The 19,431-nt window shown below is 35.4% G+C and overlaps 4 protein-coding genes across 6 annotated transcripts; 2 read left to right on the forward strand and 2 right to left on the reverse strand.

Annotated features, from left to right (window-relative positions):
• Positions 1 to 769: 769 nt before the first annotated feature.
• LOC140830405 (aluminum-activated malate transporter 12-like) lies at positions 770 to 3,239 on the forward strand. The gene is made up of 7 exons (XM_073193675.1): positions 770 to 1,011; positions 1,175 to 1,315; positions 1,422 to 1,694; positions 1,872 to 1,990; positions 2,175 to 2,318; positions 2,415 to 2,753; positions 3,060 to 3,239. The coding sequence occupies exons 1-7, from the start codon at positions 789 to 791 to the stop codon at positions 3,156 to 3,158; spliced, it is 1,338 nt and encodes a 445-aa protein (XP_073049776.1). The 5' UTR covers positions 770 to 788; the 3' UTR covers positions 3,159 to 3,239.
• Positions 3,240 to 10,081: 6,842 nt separating this feature from the next.
• LOC140830408 (adenylate isopentenyltransferase 3, chloroplastic-like) lies at positions 10,082 to 11,367 on the forward strand. Its single transcript, XM_073193680.1, has one exon. The coding sequence runs from the start codon at positions 10,298 to 10,300 to the stop codon at positions 11,246 to 11,248; it is 951 nt and encodes a 316-aa protein (XP_073049781.1). The 5' UTR covers positions 10,082 to 10,297; the 3' UTR covers positions 11,249 to 11,367.
• Positions 11,368 to 12,904: 1,537 nt separating this feature from the next.
• On the reverse strand, positions 12,905 to 15,373 carry LOC140830406 (protein WHAT'S THIS FACTOR 1 homolog, chloroplastic-like). 3 transcript variants are annotated; one of them, XM_073193677.1, is made up of 2 exons: positions 14,096 to 15,373; positions 12,905 to 13,044 (listed from the first exon to the last, which is right to left on the reverse strand). In XM_073193677.1, exon 1 carries the CDS (start codon positions 15,355 to 15,357, stop codon positions 14,101 to 14,103), a length of 1,257 nt encoding a protein of 418 aa, XP_073049778.1. In that variant the 5' UTR covers positions 15,358 to 15,373; the 3' UTR covers positions 12,905 to 13,044; positions 14,096 to 14,100. The 3 variants fall into 3 exon arrangements, 2 of the variants coding, with proteins under 2 accessions (XP_073049778.1, XP_073049777.1); XM_073193676.1 differs by having other exon boundaries at positions 14,091 to 15,373; XR_012117615.1 differs by having other exon boundaries at positions 12,908 to 13,044; positions 14,041 to 15,373.
• A 1,835-nt stretch (positions 15,374 to 17,208) lies between these two features.
• LOC140830409 (sm-like protein LSM2) lies at positions 17,209 to 19,061 on the reverse strand. The gene is made up of 3 exons (XM_073193681.1): positions 18,937 to 19,061; positions 18,714 to 18,872; positions 17,209 to 17,556 (listed from the first exon to the last, which is right to left on the reverse strand). The coding sequence occupies exons 1-3, from the start codon at positions 18,937 to 18,939 to the stop codon at positions 17,437 to 17,439; spliced, it is 282 nt and encodes a 93-aa protein (XP_073049782.1). The 5' UTR covers positions 18,940 to 19,061; the 3' UTR covers positions 17,209 to 17,436.
• Positions 19,062 to 19,431: the final 370 nt, after the last annotated feature.

Genomic DNA, 19,431 nt, shown 5'->3' on the forward strand with positions numbered 1-19,431 from the left:
AATATTCGTGAGACCGTCTCACAAAAGACCTACTCTATGTCTTTTTGGATTATCATAACAAAAAGATCTTATAATATCAAACACATTAACAACCTTAAGCTTCATTAACTTATTTTTAAAATAAGAACATACAACTTATAAGATATGAGAACTAATAAGTTATTTTAAGTAAGTTTAGCTAAACAGCTTCTTAAACAAAAAGAAAATCTACGTTGGACTTCCATTCTAATCCCTCATCTGTCATTAATTTATAAAAGTGGTTAATATAAAATTGTTCTAGAGGTGAATTGTAACACACTATTGATGGATCCAAATACTATTTATTAACAACCGTACAATTAGACAATTATTTATAAGAAACTTGGGTCATAAGAATAACTTAAGTGGAATCATAGGTCAAGCATAAAAGAGTAAGTTGTTTTTTCATCCAACGATGTTACGAATCTATCAATATTTTCCTACGAATGACTTAAATAGAATACTAGTCTCGTAAAATTGATCTGTGAGAAGTTTTGTAAGCAAAAAAAATATATTATCCTCATCACAAAACAGGCGTAACAAGAAAAATGTATTAAAATGACATGATACTCAAAAGTGTTTTGAATTTAATTAAAATAAAATTTTCGAGAATCCAAAAGTAAATTTGTTTGTCGAATAATATTTGACCAAACCAATGGAAGTGACTCCCCACTTGACCAACCACTAGTTATCCCATCTCATGTTATAAATACAATGGCAATATCACACTCAAGTCCCCCAATGCATCAAAAGAAAATTAAAAAAAAAATATGAAGGGCATTGTAAAGGGAGAAAACAAGAATGTATTTCGGTCATTTGTTTCCTCATTTCTTGAGGAAATGAAAACTAAAAGAGTTATCCATAGCATAAAAGTTGCCTTGGCATTGGTTTTGGTTTCCCTTTTGTATTTGCTTAATCCTCTATTCAAGCAAGTGGGAGAAAATGCTATGTGGGCTATTATGACGGTGGTTGTCGTCTTCGAATTTTACACGGGTTTGTTTGTTTGTTTGTTTGTTTTAATTATCATTACAAAAGAAATTTCCAATAACATAGATATTTTTTTAGGGACATGCAGATTCACTGCATTGCCCATTTATGTTTAATACAAAAGATATATATATGTGCGTGTTTGACATATAATTTACATGAATTGCAGGCGCTACGTTAGGCAAAGGGATTAATCGTGGGATTGGAACTGTATTAGGTGGTGGATTGGGCTGTTTGGCTGCTATCTTGGCTGATGAAATTGGAGGGATTGGCAATCATGTCACTGTCGGCCTTTCTATTTTTATCTTTGGTAAGAAAACAAATATATGGCTTTGATAATATATATTTATATATTATCTATCCATCTTTCTCGATTAATAACAACGTGTGTGTATATATATGTAACGTGTGGTCAGGGGCTGGTGCTACATATTGTAGAACAATCCCAAGAATCAAGAGAAGATATGACTACGGAGCCATGATTTTCATCCTCACTTTCAACTTGGTGGTGGTTTCCGGGATCCGGGCGGAGAAGGTGGTGGAGCTGGCCCGTGATCGACTGGCTACGATCGGCATGGGTTTCGCTATATGCATGTTCATCAGTTTGTTTATATTTCCCATCTGGGCGAGTGATGAATTACATTACTCCATGGCGTCGAGGTTTAGCAAACTTTCAACAAGTATCCAAGGCAAGTTTAGTAGAATCCAAGTTTTGAGCTCTAAGAAAATTTATATACCAATCCACGTATTTCTATAAGATGTTATAGTAATTAATTGTGTGGTAAATGGCATTACAAAAAACATATATATTTATGGTAAGAAGGATTTATTTGTATGAAATTAAATTTGTAATAATATTGGTGTAGGATGTTTGGATGAATATTTCACAATTACAAGTGAGAAGGAAAATAAACAAGAAATCGGCGGTGCTTACATCCAAGCTTGCAAGGCAGTTTTGAACTCCAAGTCCAACGATGAAGCATTGGTACGGACTTCACACTCTTAATAATTACTTATCTGATTTTTCCCATATTTGATCACATTTTTATTAAGAGAATCTGGTGATGATATGTTGAACTCGAGCTTGAACTCGAATTATTATATATGTTCTTTTAACGACTAATAATATTCAATATAGTTTTACACTAATTTTATTTTCTAACATGTAGGCAAATTTTGCCAAATGGGAGCCTTGGCATGGGAAATTTGGATTAAATTATCCATGGACTAAATACTTGGAAATCGGAGAGTATCTAAGAGATCTCGGTGTTCTGGTTCTCTCTTTGCAACAATGTATTCAATCCCCCAAGCAGGTACTTTCAAAATATTTTTTTTTACTAAATATATGTAATAAATGATTTAATATTCTTTTCCTAATTTACAAAATCTATTTGGTATTTCCAAATCAGCCAACATCAATGCAAAGGCAAAAAATGAAGGAACCTTGTGAAATTTTGATGATATCAATCGTATTTATATTGAAAGAACTTGGAGAAAGCACGAAGAAAATGGATCGGTGCCAAGCCAAGAATCTACTATCTCCGAATCTGCAATCTCTGAAACTACAATTTACCCCACAATATCCCTCTTCCAAGATTGATGGAACCCTTACTTCAGATGAAAATCTTGCTATTGCCAGCTTCAATTTCTTGTTGATGCAAATTGTCGAAAGGGTCGAAATATTAGCCAAAAAAGTGGAAGAACTTGGAGAGTTGGCAGATTTTTCGAGCACCAAATTCGAATGCAAAGTATGACTACATTTCTTGATGTATATATATATATATATATATCTCTCTCTTAAAAAACGAATTTTTGTGAGTCTTACTACTAGAAAATGCGTTAATGTATTAATCGATTTATATAAACTCATTAATATTTTTATAGATTCATGTATATTTATGTATTCAAGAAAATACGAAGTATGCTAGTATTTCCAGCTGATGCAGCAGCTTTTGCTATATTATTCCTGATATAAGAACGACTCTTAAGACATTCCTAAGAATTAGGACGACTGTCAAATTTTTTCCATGAGAAATGTGTCTTTTAAGGAACAGTGCATAGAGAAGTTCATTCCAAGAGACGGGAACACCAGGCAGCCACCAGTGGCTGCAGTCTTGGCGACGAAGAGGAGCCGGTCCTGCGTTAGACCCTAAGTAATACAAATAAAAGAGTGACCATCTTTTCTTCGATTATATTCAATAAATCTATTTTATTCATCCTCGGATACTGTGATAAGACCTCAAAATCGATATATTGAACTCAATGTATGTTTTGGATGTCAATGAACTTAAATCTGGTGGTCTTCTCATTGTTCCACCACTGTTAAAAACAGAGAAATTAGCACCCTTCTACTGCACGGAGCTCCAATCCATTACATCAACGTACGTCAGTTTCACGTTTTCAGGCACACTAGCCGCACGTCGGCTCTGCAACACTAGAAATGGAGCGCTATAGTACTCTACTGTGTGCAGTTGAAATCACTAAATTTAAAAACTAAAGAGCTCGAATGCTTCGTGATTGGGCCGTTATTCACTTCATATATTGATGTCTTGTTAGCAATAGCAGACGATAGCATGCAGAGACGGGACTCCCATCGATTTCTTTCTATAGAATCGCCCACAAACACTAAACTTTGGTCCCGTAGCTTTTCCAAAATATTGGGTGCGTTGAATCTGCTCCATTAAAGGAATAACAAACAAAAAATTACTACCTTAAAAGGTTCATGTTCTTCTATCAACTGCTCATAAATAAAGTCTCCACCTTCCAGACCAAAATGCTAGACTGATTTTCTTAGCCCATGTTTCATATTACGCGCTATGTTTTAAATCACATCATACAAACTCAAGAACATGGTCAACATATTCACTTTCACTTGGATATGCTTTCAAGAAGCCATATCCAGAGCAAATTATTACCTTTAAAGACTCTGTCTCACGGTGAAAATGCAGACTATTCAAGATTTTTTTTCGTAATCTTATTCAGTAGTGAAATATATCTGATGCGCTCAAAAAATGCGCATCCATAAAAATACCTTGAATCGATGATCACGAACCAATTCTTCAATATACCGAATCAAACCGCTCCAAAAATACAACTGCGTATCAAAGAAAAAGGGTGAGATGACTCCGCCCGGAGGCGAAGCCACTCCGACGCTTGAGAGAAAAATATAAGACTGACGTAAATAATTGTACATGAAAGCGTACCTTGATTAGGGTTTAGGAGCCCTTTATTTATAGGTGTAGAGTCTTAGATGATATAGAATTTTGTAATATATGGTAACTAAATTTGTGCATATCCATACAATATATTGTAATATCTCTAAAATATAATTAATGATATGATAGGATTTTTACCATATCATCACTAGTATCCCCCGCAAAAAAGTGACGACGAGTGAAATGATGGAGGAACGTTAAATGAATGAATTATATTTTAGAGTATGTAAGATAATATTCTCGTTGCATGTAATAGTGTCCTTTGAGCGTTTGTTGTGGAATGTGCTCTCTGAGATGAGCCAAATTAAGCGGCCAATGTAGTAATTTGATATTGAATAGATAGTCAAATGATTTTTCCTTTCGAGTCGCTAGCGAGTCAAAAGAGCCAAGAGTGGCTATATTCCTCAATAAGAAGTCAGGTCAAGGTGTCGAGACCAGCATAAATAAAAAGTTCGAGATATACCGATTGCTGAAAGTCGAGCTCAAATGAAGAGCCATAAAGAATATCCTGCTAATAACCGAGCTAAAATGATGAGCTATAAATATGATCATGTTGAAAACCGAGCTCAAATGAAGAGCTATAGACAAGATCTTCCTGAAAATCGAGCTCAAATAAAGAGCTATAGATCATAGTCTGCTGAAAATCGAGCTCAAATAAAGAGCTATAGATCAAGGTCTGCTAAAAACCGAGCTCAAATAAAGAGCTATATATAAGATCCTCTTGAAAACCGAGCCCAAATAAAGAGCTATAGATAATAGTCTGCTCAAAATCGAGCTTAAATAAAGAGTTATAGATAAGATAACTTGCGGAATTTGCGGAATAAAATAACCAACAAGAACACAAAGATTTATGTGGTTCACCCAAAAATTGGCTACGTCAACGGAGCACTGCAACTTTTATAACCGGAAGAAATATTACAACAAGTGTATACACCAATACACTCAATATATCACAATCCCAACCCCGAGTATACCGAGAAAATAATTTCTCTAACTCACAAAAGAGAATTTCCACACTCAAAAAAAAAAATACACTCTTTTTTTCTACGCACTCTCTTTTTAGTATATCAAAGCTGAAAAACTTTTGATTTTGGGATACAATAACTGAAGGAATTGAGCTCTATTTATATCTAAATTCCTCGTTCATTTTTGTAATGTGGGATACGTTTTTTTATTATTTAATTTAATGTGGGTCCCACCCCATTAAATTCTTATCGAACAAAACCAGAGCTGGATCTTATATTGGAGTAAAGTTTGGTAGAAAATTTTAACATTTTAATAGCATCTATAATTGTTTTTAATTTTATATCAAAAATAATAAAATATTATGTTTTTAGCTGTCAGAAAATATTATTTAAATTTTTATCGACCTATTTTTAATTAAAATCTTGGTTATAACAATAGGCCGGTCTCCCTGCAAGTTAGAACGATGGAAAAGAAATTCACGTACAGAAGAAAGTAGAAGAACAGAATTTAGAAACTTTGAATTAGGGGGTTCTGCTTCCTTCCATCTCTTTCCTCTATTTATATCTCCATCCAGAATATACAAGCTATATTTTTGCTTTCTAAGTTTTTGTCACTTTATTTTCTATACAGTTGCATATAAACCTCCTTTCGTACGTATATAGTTGTTCCGAGATGAACTCGATCCATCAGCTTCTGGCTCACTCACCGGTATCATGATATCACTCTATGCAGGGATAAATCGAGTTCAACAACCACAACGTCACCATATCATTGCCACGAGGAAAAATTTGAAGCAACTGGAAGCAGTATGATTGAATCTGTGGCAAATCCAATTTCATTTTAAGCAATCATGCTAATCTGCATTGCTCGACTTCACATGTAGTTGCTCATTCAAGCATCATATCCGAATGGTTCGAGTTGTGTAAAGAACAAGTACCTAGGTTTTTGTAGCAGGCATAGCATGTTGTTGCTTCATTTTGCTTATTGTTTGGATATTTTCAGTATCATCAGGTTTGGAGCGATGAAAAGAGAGGAACCGGACGATGCCATGAATGTTGTTGTGCGTGTGTTTTACAGCAAAGGAACTCCGTACGTATATACTTGCATTGATCTGTTGTTGTCTGTTCTTCGAAGAAAAATACAATTAAAAGAAAATTAGTAGAATATATGTAATTCTAAATTGTACGTTTATTCTTTCCTGAAATATCTTTCATACCACATATAGGCATGTAAACAAACCAAATCATTCGCGAGCTATTCGGAGCTCGGCTCGATAAAAAGCTTGTTTAAGTTTGTTTGTTAATCATATCAAACCAAGCTCAAGCTCGATCTGGAGCTCGACAACTTAATCAAACCAAGCTCAAGCCTAAGCGTATTCGGCTCGTGAGCTCGCAAACATATTCGTTAATAGGCTCGCGAGCTCGAACTCGGCTCGTTTAGGTGGCTCGTAAACTCGAGCTTGACTCATTTGTTGAGTTGACAAATAAAACTATTAGCACTAATAAAAGTTAAACTTGTATGTCTAATATAAAATTAGTTCATAGATATATTTAATTTTAACAAGCTCGAATCAAGCTCAAATTCGAGCTCAATTGTATGTTTTACAAGCTCGAAAACGAGCCGAGCTCAAGTCAGGCTTGTTAAATATGATAAACGAGCTATTAATAAACCAAGCTCGAGCCTGGATTTATTAACATGATAAATGAGCTTTTAACGAGTCGAGCTCGAGCTTTTCACTAGCTTAGTAATTTCAAGACAAGTCAAATTCTAGGCTGATGATAAAAGCTCAAGCTCGATCTTGAGCTCGATCTTAAACGAGCCAAACTCAAGCCAGATGATAAAAGCTCGAATCGAGCTCGAGCTTGAGCTTGAATTAATCTTAAACGAGCCAAGCTCAAGCCTGATATTATTCGGCTTGGTTTGAATCATTTACATCCCTAGCCACATGCCTCGAAAATTATTCTAAAATTCAGAAATTGTGGCCAACTAGCTAGAGTCCGAGTAATGCATAATTATTGCACATTTAATATCCTTTTTGGATTTTGAATTCCTTTTTTAAGTTTAATTTAGAACAATTGTAATAATGCTTCACTAGTAAAACACTGATAAATTTATGAAAGTATTTGAAGACGAACTATATTTTGCAGCGAAATTTCATATAAATAATATGTTGATTAAAATGCTATTTTGCTAAACTCATCGGCTACAATTAAAACGACGGTGTTTATAAAATTTATAACTATCTATAAACTCTCTGAAGTAGGTCTCTTGTGAGACGGTCTCACGAATCTTTATCTGTGAGACGGGCCAACTCTACCGATATTCACAATAAAATGTAATACTCTTAGTACAAAAAGTAATATTTTTTCATGGATGACCCAAATAAGATACATGTATTACAAAATACGACTCATGAGACCGTCTCAGCATAAATTTTTACCAACTCTCTAACAGTGGTTGGTAAAAGATTTCTGACGCTTAAAAATAAACCATAGAATAATTTTATAATTTTTTAAAATGATAAGATAAGTCCAACTTATTTTTTAAAATCATAGAATTAATATTATTCAAAATAATGTCAATTGCCAATCCAGACAATATCCCGTTAAAGACATGCTAGCTCGATTGATCTGTTCGGCAGTATCAAAAAACCAGAATCGCACTTAATAAATAGTTTTAGAAACGAAACCCAGACGACACTTGGTAATGCTGAAAATTAAAATCCTTTTTCTTATTATAACGAAGAGAATGAAGAATTATTTTGTAATTTATTTATATTTAAAAAAATCTTTATGAACTTATTCTAACAAAAAAAATCTCTATGAACATCTTACCTTAAATTTAAGGTACCAACTTTGCACTAATAAATCTAGAAATAAAATTATATACAACAAAGCCTCACTTCCCAACAAAAAAAGCCTAAGAGCACGGGTGACAAAACAGGTAATACAGTTGTTTACAGAATCAAATACAACAAAAGTTAAAGATACTTGGAGCTATAGACCTAACGGCCTCGATAACCATTTCTATTATTAAAAAAGAAAAAAAGGTAGATTTTTTTTTTTGTTTGAACGTAAATTCGAATACCACAACAAATCTAGAAATAAAATTATATACAACAAAGCCTCACTTCCCAAAAATTTATTAAAAAATGTATAATCACCAAGCATACATACATGGCTATATTAATATTATGTAGATAATTATGTCAAATCATCTTTCACTTGCAATGGTCTGACTCAACCAATATTAAAAAAAAACTAAAAACTCGCCCGCACACCATTCCATCATCAATTGTTAAATGTGGTTACTTTTTGTCCTTTTTATCTCTACGCCATCATTAATTTTTAAGAAAATTCCTAAATTACTAAAAAAAATTAATTAGTCCTCGTTTAATTCAATCTGCCATTTGGCATATGTCAATTAGCCTGGATGCGCTCACTACAAATCCACCGCTATGCATTATAAATTTTGACAAAAGCTCATGTGAGATGGTCTCACGAATCGTATTTATGAGTCGAATCTCTTATTTGGATTATCCATGAAAAAGTATTATTTTTTATGCTAAGAATATTACTTTTTATTGTGAGTATGAGTATGATTGAACCGTCTCACAGACATGAGACCTACTCACAAATGTTTTTATTGCATCATTTTTCTTAATGATTAATCTGACTCTAACCTACCAACTAGGCAACCAATAAAATAATTAACTAGTTATTTTTTCCAAGTAGATTTTTTGTAGATTAAATAAATCGTTATATAGTTATTTATTAAATGAAATGAAAATTACAATTTTATCATATGTTTGTCTCCTTTTGATTCAATCATATATGTTGTTTAAATTCAATTTTAATTAACTAACTTTCGATTTTTGATAATTTGATTTTTTTTCTTTGGAATGTTATTGTGCACTGTATACAATAACGTCGAGTCAAATCAATGTCATGTCGGTATTATAATACTAAGTAGAAAAAGAGACTAAATTACAAAATAATATAAAAAAAATGATTGAAATTTGATAATATAAAAAACAATTAAATAACAAATGAACAAATATAATGATCAAAATTACAATATTTTCCTTAAATAAAAAACCCACAGCTATATTCTTGGTTAACAAGTCCTCCAGAATCTGGTGTAACTCATAATCAGATAAAAGAAACACAAAAACTTATGTAAGATAGTCTTATATATCAGTTTTGTGATATATTTATTCAACCCAATCCAATTCATGAAAAAAAACGTTAGTTTTTATGTAAAATAAAAATAAAAATTCGCTTTTTATCTAGATCAAATTGTTCTGTCTCACGTATACCGTTACTTCAAAGTGAAAATTATTTAAATTCCATAGTTAACTTTTTTTATCAGTCATAAAGTTCCACTCACTAATGAACCTGATAAGTCCCAAAAACAAGAAAGGAAGTAGAAAACGATGAAAAGGAAAAGGGCAAATGAAATGAAGAACAAATATATTCCCTCTTCCATTACTAATTTGATATTATATCTCCTATTAAAATGTTCTCTCCACCTACAAGAGAACCTCCTCTTGCCGCCCATCCTAATACTTTTCCTTAAACTAAATAATCTTTCGGTCCTTTTTTCTCAAAATTTGCGTGTAAACTAATGGTGTGATATACTAATTTATATCAACAATTTTTTTTTTTTTGGAAAATATTCCGATTCCCTTCTAATACTTAGTATGTGTTCAAGATTGAACTTTGAAAATGGATTTAGTACAAATCCCATTAGGAACTTTCCTTGGGAGTTGCCTTTAGGACCGTTCACCAACTTGGTGTTGACTATTTTAAGTCCAACGTGTCTTTTCTTGGAGTATACCTCTCCATAAATACTCCAACCATCTATCTCATTCGTTGTCATCCAAGAAAAAAAACGTTTTGTCTTAAACCCCAATTTCATTATTTCCCAAAATTCTTACTTTAACGTCTTTCCATCGTTAATCATATTACTTTTTGTATGTATACACTTTTTTTAAAAAATATATATAAGTTTGTAAATATATGAAAACGAGCTTTCCCTTCTTTTAATTTTATCGAAGCTTTCTATAAAGTCAATATTTTGTTGTTCCGTATTCAGATAAAACCATAAACATGCAAATATCAGTATCTATGTGCAAACAAAAGCTCCCCTTGTTCCAGTTTCCGGCAAATGCCATCGCACAGATCCTCCACAGCCGAAAAGAAAAGGTGGTGGTGGTAATGGGAGCCACAGGCACGGGGAAATCCCGTCTCTCCGTCGATCTCGCGACGCGTTTCCCGGCTGAGGTGATCAATTCCGACAAAATGCAGGTGTACAAAGGTCTCGATATAGTCACCAACAAAATCACTGACAAGGAGCGATGCGGTGTCCACCACCATCTCCTGGGAGTCGTGGACCCAGAATCGGATTTCTCCGCCGCCAGTTTCCGCGCCATGGCATCGTCTGCCGTCAAATCCATTCTCCTCCGCAAGAAGCTTCCCATCATAGTCGGAGGCTCGAATTCATTCATCGAAGCACTGGTTGACAGCGAGTTCCGTTCGAGATACGATTGCTGTTTCCTCTGGGTGGACGTTTCGATGCCGACACTGCATTCCTTTGTCTCCGATCGGGTTGATCGAATGGTGGAAAGAGGAATGGTGGATGAAGTTAGAGATTTATTCAACCCGCAAGCCGATTACTCTCGAGGTATCCGTAGAGCGATCGGAGTCCCGGAACTGGACAACTTTTTCCGCATAGAATCGTTCTCCAACGACGAGGAAACTCGAGCTCGGATTTTATCTGAAGCAATAGACAGAATAAAGATGAATACCAGCAAACTAGCGTGCCGCCAGTTGGAGAAAATTCTCCGGCTCCGGAATGCGAAAGGGTGGGAGCTACACCGCCTCGATGCCACAGATGTATTCAGGAAACGCGGTGGAGAATCGGAGGCTGCGTGGGAGAATACAGTGGCTGGGCGGGGCGCCGCGATGGTTAGTAGGTTCTTGTGTGGTCGCCGACGAGTGGCTTACAGCGGCGGCGCACTGGGCGTGGAAGCTCCGCTAATGGCGGCTGCAAGTTACTGATTTTGAGCAGACAACGTAGTACTGTTGCTATTTTGGGAAAATTTCTAAATTTGTCGAATTTTACCCAACTGAACACTTACTCAAAATGTTACTATTATATAATTAATCTTGTTGTTCACGAGTTACTTAAAGGGTAAATTAAAATATGATACTTCTAAATAATTATTAAACAATTTATTATGATATACAAATAATAGTTTCAAAAAAAATCGATTTGTTTAATATCATATAATTCATGGTCAAAATAAACTCCATAATATTAATAATTATATCCAAAATTATCATTTGATATTTTACACACATTATTTTTTAAGTTTCTCTCCATAATTTCTCTCTCTTTGGATAAAGTAAGAATCTGTAAAATTTTAACTAAGCTTATTAGTTATTAGAATAAAAAAAAGGGATAATTACTTCTACCTCTTTGATGTTTGTTATAAACTATAATTACAAAAAATCCAATTATATCTAAATTTTACATTTATCATGTTAAGGACTATAAAATGAAGAAATAAATCAAATAACTTTTGAAATTACGAACAACTCATTAAGTTTGTTTTTATCTTACATTGTACTATATTAAATTTTATTTATTTTACATTTTTAGGTGAATAAATGTAAAAAAAATACAAAAAATGAAGAGAGTGTACGTAATTTATACGGCGTATCAAATTTATTTATTATTTTTCACAAATCTCAAAGGAAGTGTGTAATATTTAAATATAGTTGGATTTTTTTTGTGGGTATGACAAACTTAAGGGGAGGTAAATATAATTAACTCTAAACAAAATTACCGTAAGATAAGCTTGGCCACAATAACTCAATATCTTCATTAGTACTTCGAGATCCATTACCAGTTTTTTCCAAAATCCCATTACTTCTTATGTCATATTCTTTATTAACGAAATGATATGACTTGGTGTGTTGAATAAAATTTACGATTTCAAGAAAATGATACCCTAAATTTCCTAGATGCTTTGGAGAAATTATAAATGATTGATTCACCATAAATTCTATATTCAAGAATATTTCTGAATACACCCCTTAATTTTGATAAACCCATCCGAGTTTCAAATATGTATTGATGTCTATGGTAGATAGATATTGATTTTAGCATCCAGAAAAAGTAGGTGAAAACATAGCATCCAAGAAATGTCATATTTGAATGGGAAAAGGCCACAAGCCAAATCAAATAAACTTATTTTTCCTTTTTATTTAACATGAAAGATAAACTTATATCGTAGCAGTGGACTTGACTTCATCTTCCTAGTTACTTGGTAGCAAGGTAGCAATTCCCAGACGTTCATTTAATATCAAACCGGAAGCAAATTCGAAATACACTGGAACGTCACAGAACACGTTTCATCCACCGTGACAGTGTAGTTATGCACTGGTTTGATCAGAAACGGTGGTAAATGAACTAGCAATTCACAGACACATACGCTGTCAACTTCTTTTAACCACCTACAGCACTCTTCGATAGGTGTCTCTCTGTGCCTATGACCCCTGTGCCTGTGGCCATGACTCGAATGATGTGGACTGTCTGATCCATCAGGAGATGGGGGATTAGGAGGTGGAAGTGGTGGAGATGGAGGAGCCGGTGGAGGGACTGGCGTGTAGGGCAACTTGGAGCATGCATGATTTACCAATGCAAACTGTGATGCACAAAGTGGTGGGCGATTAAAAGGTGCCCATTGGCCTTTTGTCGTTGGATATAGTACCAGAAGCACCACTGCAAGCAGAGGCAATTTGTAGAGCGATGATGGCTCCATCCATGTTCTTTGAACTTCCTCACCGATCTGCAAAAGGTGGAGAACAAAAGATATGAGTTAGAAGTAACCCTGCCCTCCTATGTATGTAATTATTCATTCATAATCTTTCAATGCTTCTTTCAATTAGGTAAGTTTCTAGGTTGACAAAGCAACTAAAAAGACCAAGAAAATGAGTCATGTGTGACGAAAGATTATTAAACTAATACTATCTAAGAAAGTATCATTCATATTATGTGAGGCATTATTTCTTGGCATAGTTGGTTACCATATAGGTTCCACGTCAGAAAATACAAGAGGGAAAAAATCTTGATACTCATGTATAGGTTATAAATTAAAGGAGACCTTTTCAATAATAAAAAACCGATTTGCAATCCAAAACCAGCAAGAATACTCAACATTGTTAGATCTTCCACCGTGACAATATCATCTCAAGAGCTAAAGGTGGAAAAAAAATGAACCAATTCTTGGTGCACATGTTATATATATAGAACCACTTGTCATTTAGATAAAAAAAAAATTAACATCATGGTCTCACTTGGATCAAATTCCAAGAACTGCCCAAACCAAAGTTTACACATCTAATTCAAAAGTACAGGATAACCTGTAACATTCTAACATTCTATAAACCAACATATTTAATCCTTGGCGCAAAGATATGGAACAATTATCTTATATAAAATAAAGTTTTGCATTGAATTAGATTCTTTACATTTAAAAATAAGCTCATAGATGAAAATATCGAAACAAAATACCACATTTAATCAGAAAAGTCTCTTCCTCTCCTCAATCAGCTTCCGAGAAAACAAGCATTTGAGATGCAATATTTGGAGCCCGCAAAATTTTAAAGTTGATAAATCTTAACAAACTCAATTTTCTTTTCTCGATTTTTGGGAAGCAACTACTAGAAGTTCTCACAACTGATGCAAGTTTACATTAAAGACAAAGTGAACTAAATTTAAGACAGTTCCCACCAAAAAGATTGAGAAATACATGCCAGGCATTTCAACAGCAAAGAGCATCCACCTCTCTGGTATCAAGCAACTATGCTGAAATCGGAAGGCGGGAAATTAGACCTTGCCTCGTTTAAACAGTGCAACAATTTTGCATATCTGTGTCACGTTTGTGGCAGTTCAATTCTTTGTTTCTTTCTGCCATCAATTCCAAGTTCTTCCGGACTATTTCTTTCTGCAATTTCAGCTGATCAGCACTCTGTTGCTGCCCCTCATCCAGCAACTCAACAAACTTATCTCTTATTTCAAGAAGTGGATCGCGATCAATTAACTCCTCACCGTTATACGCTTCCCTAAGCATTGCAGTATGAATCCCACCCTTACGCGACATATAGAAAATCCCTGAATGTCTCGTGAACACACTCGAGAATGCATTAGAAAACCTGTACTCTTCGCAAAACTTTCCCAAGATCGGTACAGGAACCCTCTTATAAATGGATAGCGAAAGTAACTCGTGGAAAACCCCTACCGATCTCTTCTCCATCTCAGGAGAAGCCTGATCCAAATGTGACACATCATTGTAAGGCGAAATGTAAGGAAGCTCTATCCAATCCCTAACCCACCCTCTCATTTCCTTCTTGAGTAAAAAACCACGGGGCAGCTTCCAGTTAAATTCAGGCCTGACACGGATGCCCGTCAAACTTGATTCCTCGTCCGCCTTCTTCTCAATTATCGATTTCGCAAACTCGTCATTCCAAGAAACCAGCTCAAGAAACGATTTTCCCTCTCCAGGAGCACCATGTAACCGAAAAGAATCGGGATACTTGGACACCAATCTCACTAAAAAATCATTCGGGAAGCCAAACTCTCTCTTCACCTCAACTAATTTATCCGCACTAACGACCCTATCCTTGGCCATCATCAATAATTTACACAGTTTCGACACCATCAAGATCTCATTTTCCTCGTGAATCCTTTTCTCTTCCTCCAAAAACCTGTTGACCCTATCACTAGGACGAAGGAAATCAACTAAATCAGATTTGGGCCTAATCCGATCCCTATAGATGTCGAATAAACCAGGGTACCGGGCAAGGAAAACTTCGATGCTGACAGGTAAACGGAGCCTCTCTCGGCGTTTCTCCAAATAGCGGAGCGGAATGACTTGGCCCGGTTCATTTAGAACCTCCCGAACAACCCGCGCGCAAAGCCGCCATTTCTTGTCGTTTTCAATTGCTTGGTCGAGTTTCGGGTCCTTGCGCCACACCACTTTCAGGCTTGAAATTGAGGCGGTGAACTGGAGTAACGATAAGAGCACTAGCCCTTGGGGATTCGAGAAAGCAAAAGTTGCGAGCTTTGATCTTCCAAGCATTTTGGTGAAAATTGGGAACATAGCCACCAGCACTAAAGATCTCTTTAATTTCTAATATAAAAAATAACTTTTTTTTGTTGAATAGAAATATTTCCATAACTCAAATAACCACAAGTGTTAGGTTACAACATTAATGAGCCACGACGGAAGAACGCCATCGGTCCATTCAAATAACAAAGAAAACATTAGAGCTCGTTGAGCTAGAGCATGAGCGACTTTGTTAGCCGTACGTCTCATATGTTGTATCGAAAAAAAAGACTCCTCCTCAAGCATCGCTCTAACTTCGGAAGTCAACACCGCCGTTGTGACTTAGATTGAAATTCTCATCCCTCACCGCCTTAACCGCTACCAGGGAGTCATAAAATATGCACACATTGTCCAGCCCAAGCCCCAAGCAGAAGTCCATTCCCATCCTTATAGCCAGAAGTTCTGCACAAACCACACTTCCAGGAAACCGAATCGGACAAGCTTTCGCCCCACGGACTCTCCCCTGCGCATCCCTCACCACCATACCCACACTATATTTATCTATGATAGAATCAAAACCCGCATCGACTGACATCGAGTCTATACTGGGAGTTCAGTGACGGTGCCCATATAGTACATTGATTCTGGATCCCATCAACTTCCACCTCCCCATGAAGCTGTCTAAGAATTCTGAAGCTATCCATCACACCATCAACCCAACTCACATCCAACCCATTAAACTGCCCAGCGTTGTCATGTGTTCTTTTGCAAATTTCAGCCGCCCATATAGCTCAACACAGACAAACCAAGGATTCAAAGTCATCATCCTGTGTATTCTTCCTCACAAATAAAATACAATCCAGGAAAGAAGTATTGTTGTATTTTTTAATCCAATGCCAAAAAGGTGTTTTTTTCCAGATATTTTAATAACCGGACAAAACAAAAGACAGTGACTTGTAGATGCATAATGGAACTGACATAATAAGCACGCACCGTTTGTTTTAACACGATGCATTGCAAGATTTATAGCTGTTGGAATGAGATCATTCGATGCCCGCCATAGAAAGATACGTATCTTAGCAGGAATACGTAGCTTCCATAAGTGCTTCCACCACAGTATATTGGGGTGACTTGACTGGAAAGAAGGTGGGCCTAGGCTATTTCGCTCCAAGTGATAACCTATCTTTAACTGTGTACTTGCCATTCCTTGTTCCTGTCCAAAATCGAATATCGTTGCCTCCCAGTCGATTTAATGGAATGTCAAGAATTGCCTTCGCAACATAGGGAACAAACTGGTGTTGAATTGCTAACACATCCCACTCTCCCTCATTTGTAATAAGGTTACAAACTATGATATTTGTAAATTGAATTAAGCTCTTTGGACATTGGAAGTTCTGGATGGAGGGAATCCAAGGGTCCGTATAAGCATTGATGTGTTGTCCGTCACCCACTCTCCAACATAACCCCTTCTTGATCAGATCCCGACTCCATATCACGTTTTGGCTTTCCGATGATTCCTAATCCAATGCATACATTCAAATCCCACAATCACATTATATGATACACAGTCACTATCAGTGGAGGAGCTAGATTTTCATTTCTACTCAGAATAAAATTTTTTAAACAATAATTGAGCTAATATTGATAAATATGCTCAAATGCTTTGAGACGAAAAAAAAACTCGAATGAGATACAGTACAATGAGAGGATGGAGCTTTATATAATGATGTCATCCAACCACAACCATTAATGCATTTGTCTACTGCTACAATTAATGCATTTGATTTTCCGACATAATCTTGTCTAAACTCCCGATTTTTTACATACATCCTAATAATTTCTGGTGGGAAGCGGCATTTGGTCAAAGCATTTAAGCTAAATCCAGGCAACAATAGAAGCTGCAAATGAAGAATTCAACCCTCGTGACCATATTATCAGGTTCTTCGTGTCTATTGTACAAGAACACGCAAATGAGAAAGATTACTACAAGACGATCATGCTAGAGAAGTTCAAAATCACATCTCCTTCCAACGAAATTATCCTTATAACTGCAAAATGAAATAGGTTAAGACTTTTTCCACTAAGAATGAGTACATGTCTGAACGCATCACACTAGAATATAGTAGAGAGAATCTAGACGCCTCGAGCTTCTCTTCTAGTGGCATCGTGAAGCAATTCAACATCAACTCCCTCCGGTGGCAATTGGACGTACCTAACCACCGATCCTCTGATGAAGCAATTACGTACAGAGAGCTGCCCAAATAGATAAGATAACATCAATCCATCATTCAAGCAGGAAAATGCACCACAGAACAGAATTAGCAAACACCAATGCGATGAGCAGGAAAACATGCATGCCCAATGATAAATGATGTTTTCAAGCATCCCATTTCTCTCAATCTGCCCCACTTGGAGGCCCCTAGTGCTCATTTGATGATTTTGCTTCAATCAAACAGTAGAGTAAACAGATCGGGATATATTTAGACTCGTGACCTTAAAAAAGAACAAACAAAGAGTAAGAAGCCACCCACAAGTACCTTATTTGACATGAACTAAATCACTGAAGTACTTTAGAACACATTTATTCACTCATCATTCATTCTTCAACCCATGTTATAAATCACGAGTCTTTAAATGCATTATAAATTACAAGATGCATCACTTTAATATATTACGTATATATAATACGATTTTGATTAGCCCAATTTCAAAATATAGAGTAGAGTGATAGTTCGCATTATGAAACTGAAAACACGAAAATATACTGCATATGCAACGTCACTACCAGTTTCAAAGCTGACAAGTTGATTGAAACTATTTTCAAAGGGTTACCAAAAGTAATACGACCAGCAATAACCAAGATCCCCAAATAGTGACAGGAAAACTATATAAAGAACAACGCAAAATGCATGCTCCAATTTATGATGACAACAAACTGGAAAAAATCGACGAAAATGTGAAAACAAAACACTCAACCCAGTTATGAGTAAAAAAACTTGAAATAATTGTGAAAACGACAAAACTTTAAGTCAAAAGACACTAAACTCAAGTAGAACACTCGTCAAATTCTAGTTACCAACAATTCGGGAAGGGAGGAATTGGGCAGTATATCAACCCAAGAACGAATGATTTAGCATAATGCTAGTGTAAGAGATAGAAGAAAATCAAAATCCTCCTAGCCTATTTGACATGAAGCATACCAAAAAAAAAATTTTAAATCACAGAAAGAAATTACAAACTAAACAGTTGCACCACCATAATAATTTACTGTGATATCACACCCGAACAGCAAAACGGGAACAGTCAACAAAAAAATCAAAATTCAGACATATGGAAGAACAGTATGGGTAAAGAAACAAAACCCTAAACCCCAAATCAACGAATTGATGGAAAAGAAAAGAGAGATTCACCATGTGGGGGTACTTGTCTTGATCAACAACCCTGGTGTTTTCGAGCTTTATATTCAAATACTGATCCACCGAATGAAGGGTCCCTCTGATCGCTAAATCGTTCTTCAATTCAACCGTCACTTCTCTGCCAACCAATTCCTTGAAGTATGAGAAGAACAACTGCAAATTGCAGAAAAAGATAAGAACAAAGAGCTAACAGAGAATAATCAAACTCTAAGCATACCATTTTCTGGGAGCTGGGTTAGCAGGCGACTCGCTCTGTATTATGGAATGAAAAGAGAAGAAATCCCTCGTAGGACAAATTATCATGAATTTAAATAAATAATTTATTGAAAAAGTGATATACACTACTTATTTTTTGTAAATTTTATTCCAATCGCCATTATAAAATATCAAATATACCTATTTAATAATATAAGGATGTGTTTGGTTGAGTGGATTAAATAAGAATAGATTAATAGTCAAATATTTATCGTTAAAATCTTAAGATGTTTTAATAATCATTTTGACTCGGTTTAAGATCCAATTTTATTAATCAAATAGTTATCCATAAAATTGAATCTTAAACAGTTAAATTCCTGTAAAATTGACACAACAATGCTCGGGAGGGACCCAGCTATATCACTTGTGTTAAGGAGAATCTCCTTGTAAAAAATTAACACAAGTGGTTCTTGTGTATGCATCAATTGTTTCAACTCATCTTTTTGGGCCATATATG

The sequence above is a fragment of the Primulina eburnea genome, chromosome 4 (assembly GCF_022965805.1).
Source record: "Primulina eburnea isolate SZY01 chromosome 4, ASM2296580v1, whole genome shotgun sequence".
NCBI lineage: Eukaryota > Viridiplantae > Streptophyta > Magnoliopsida > Lamiales > Gesneriaceae > Primulina > Primulina eburnea.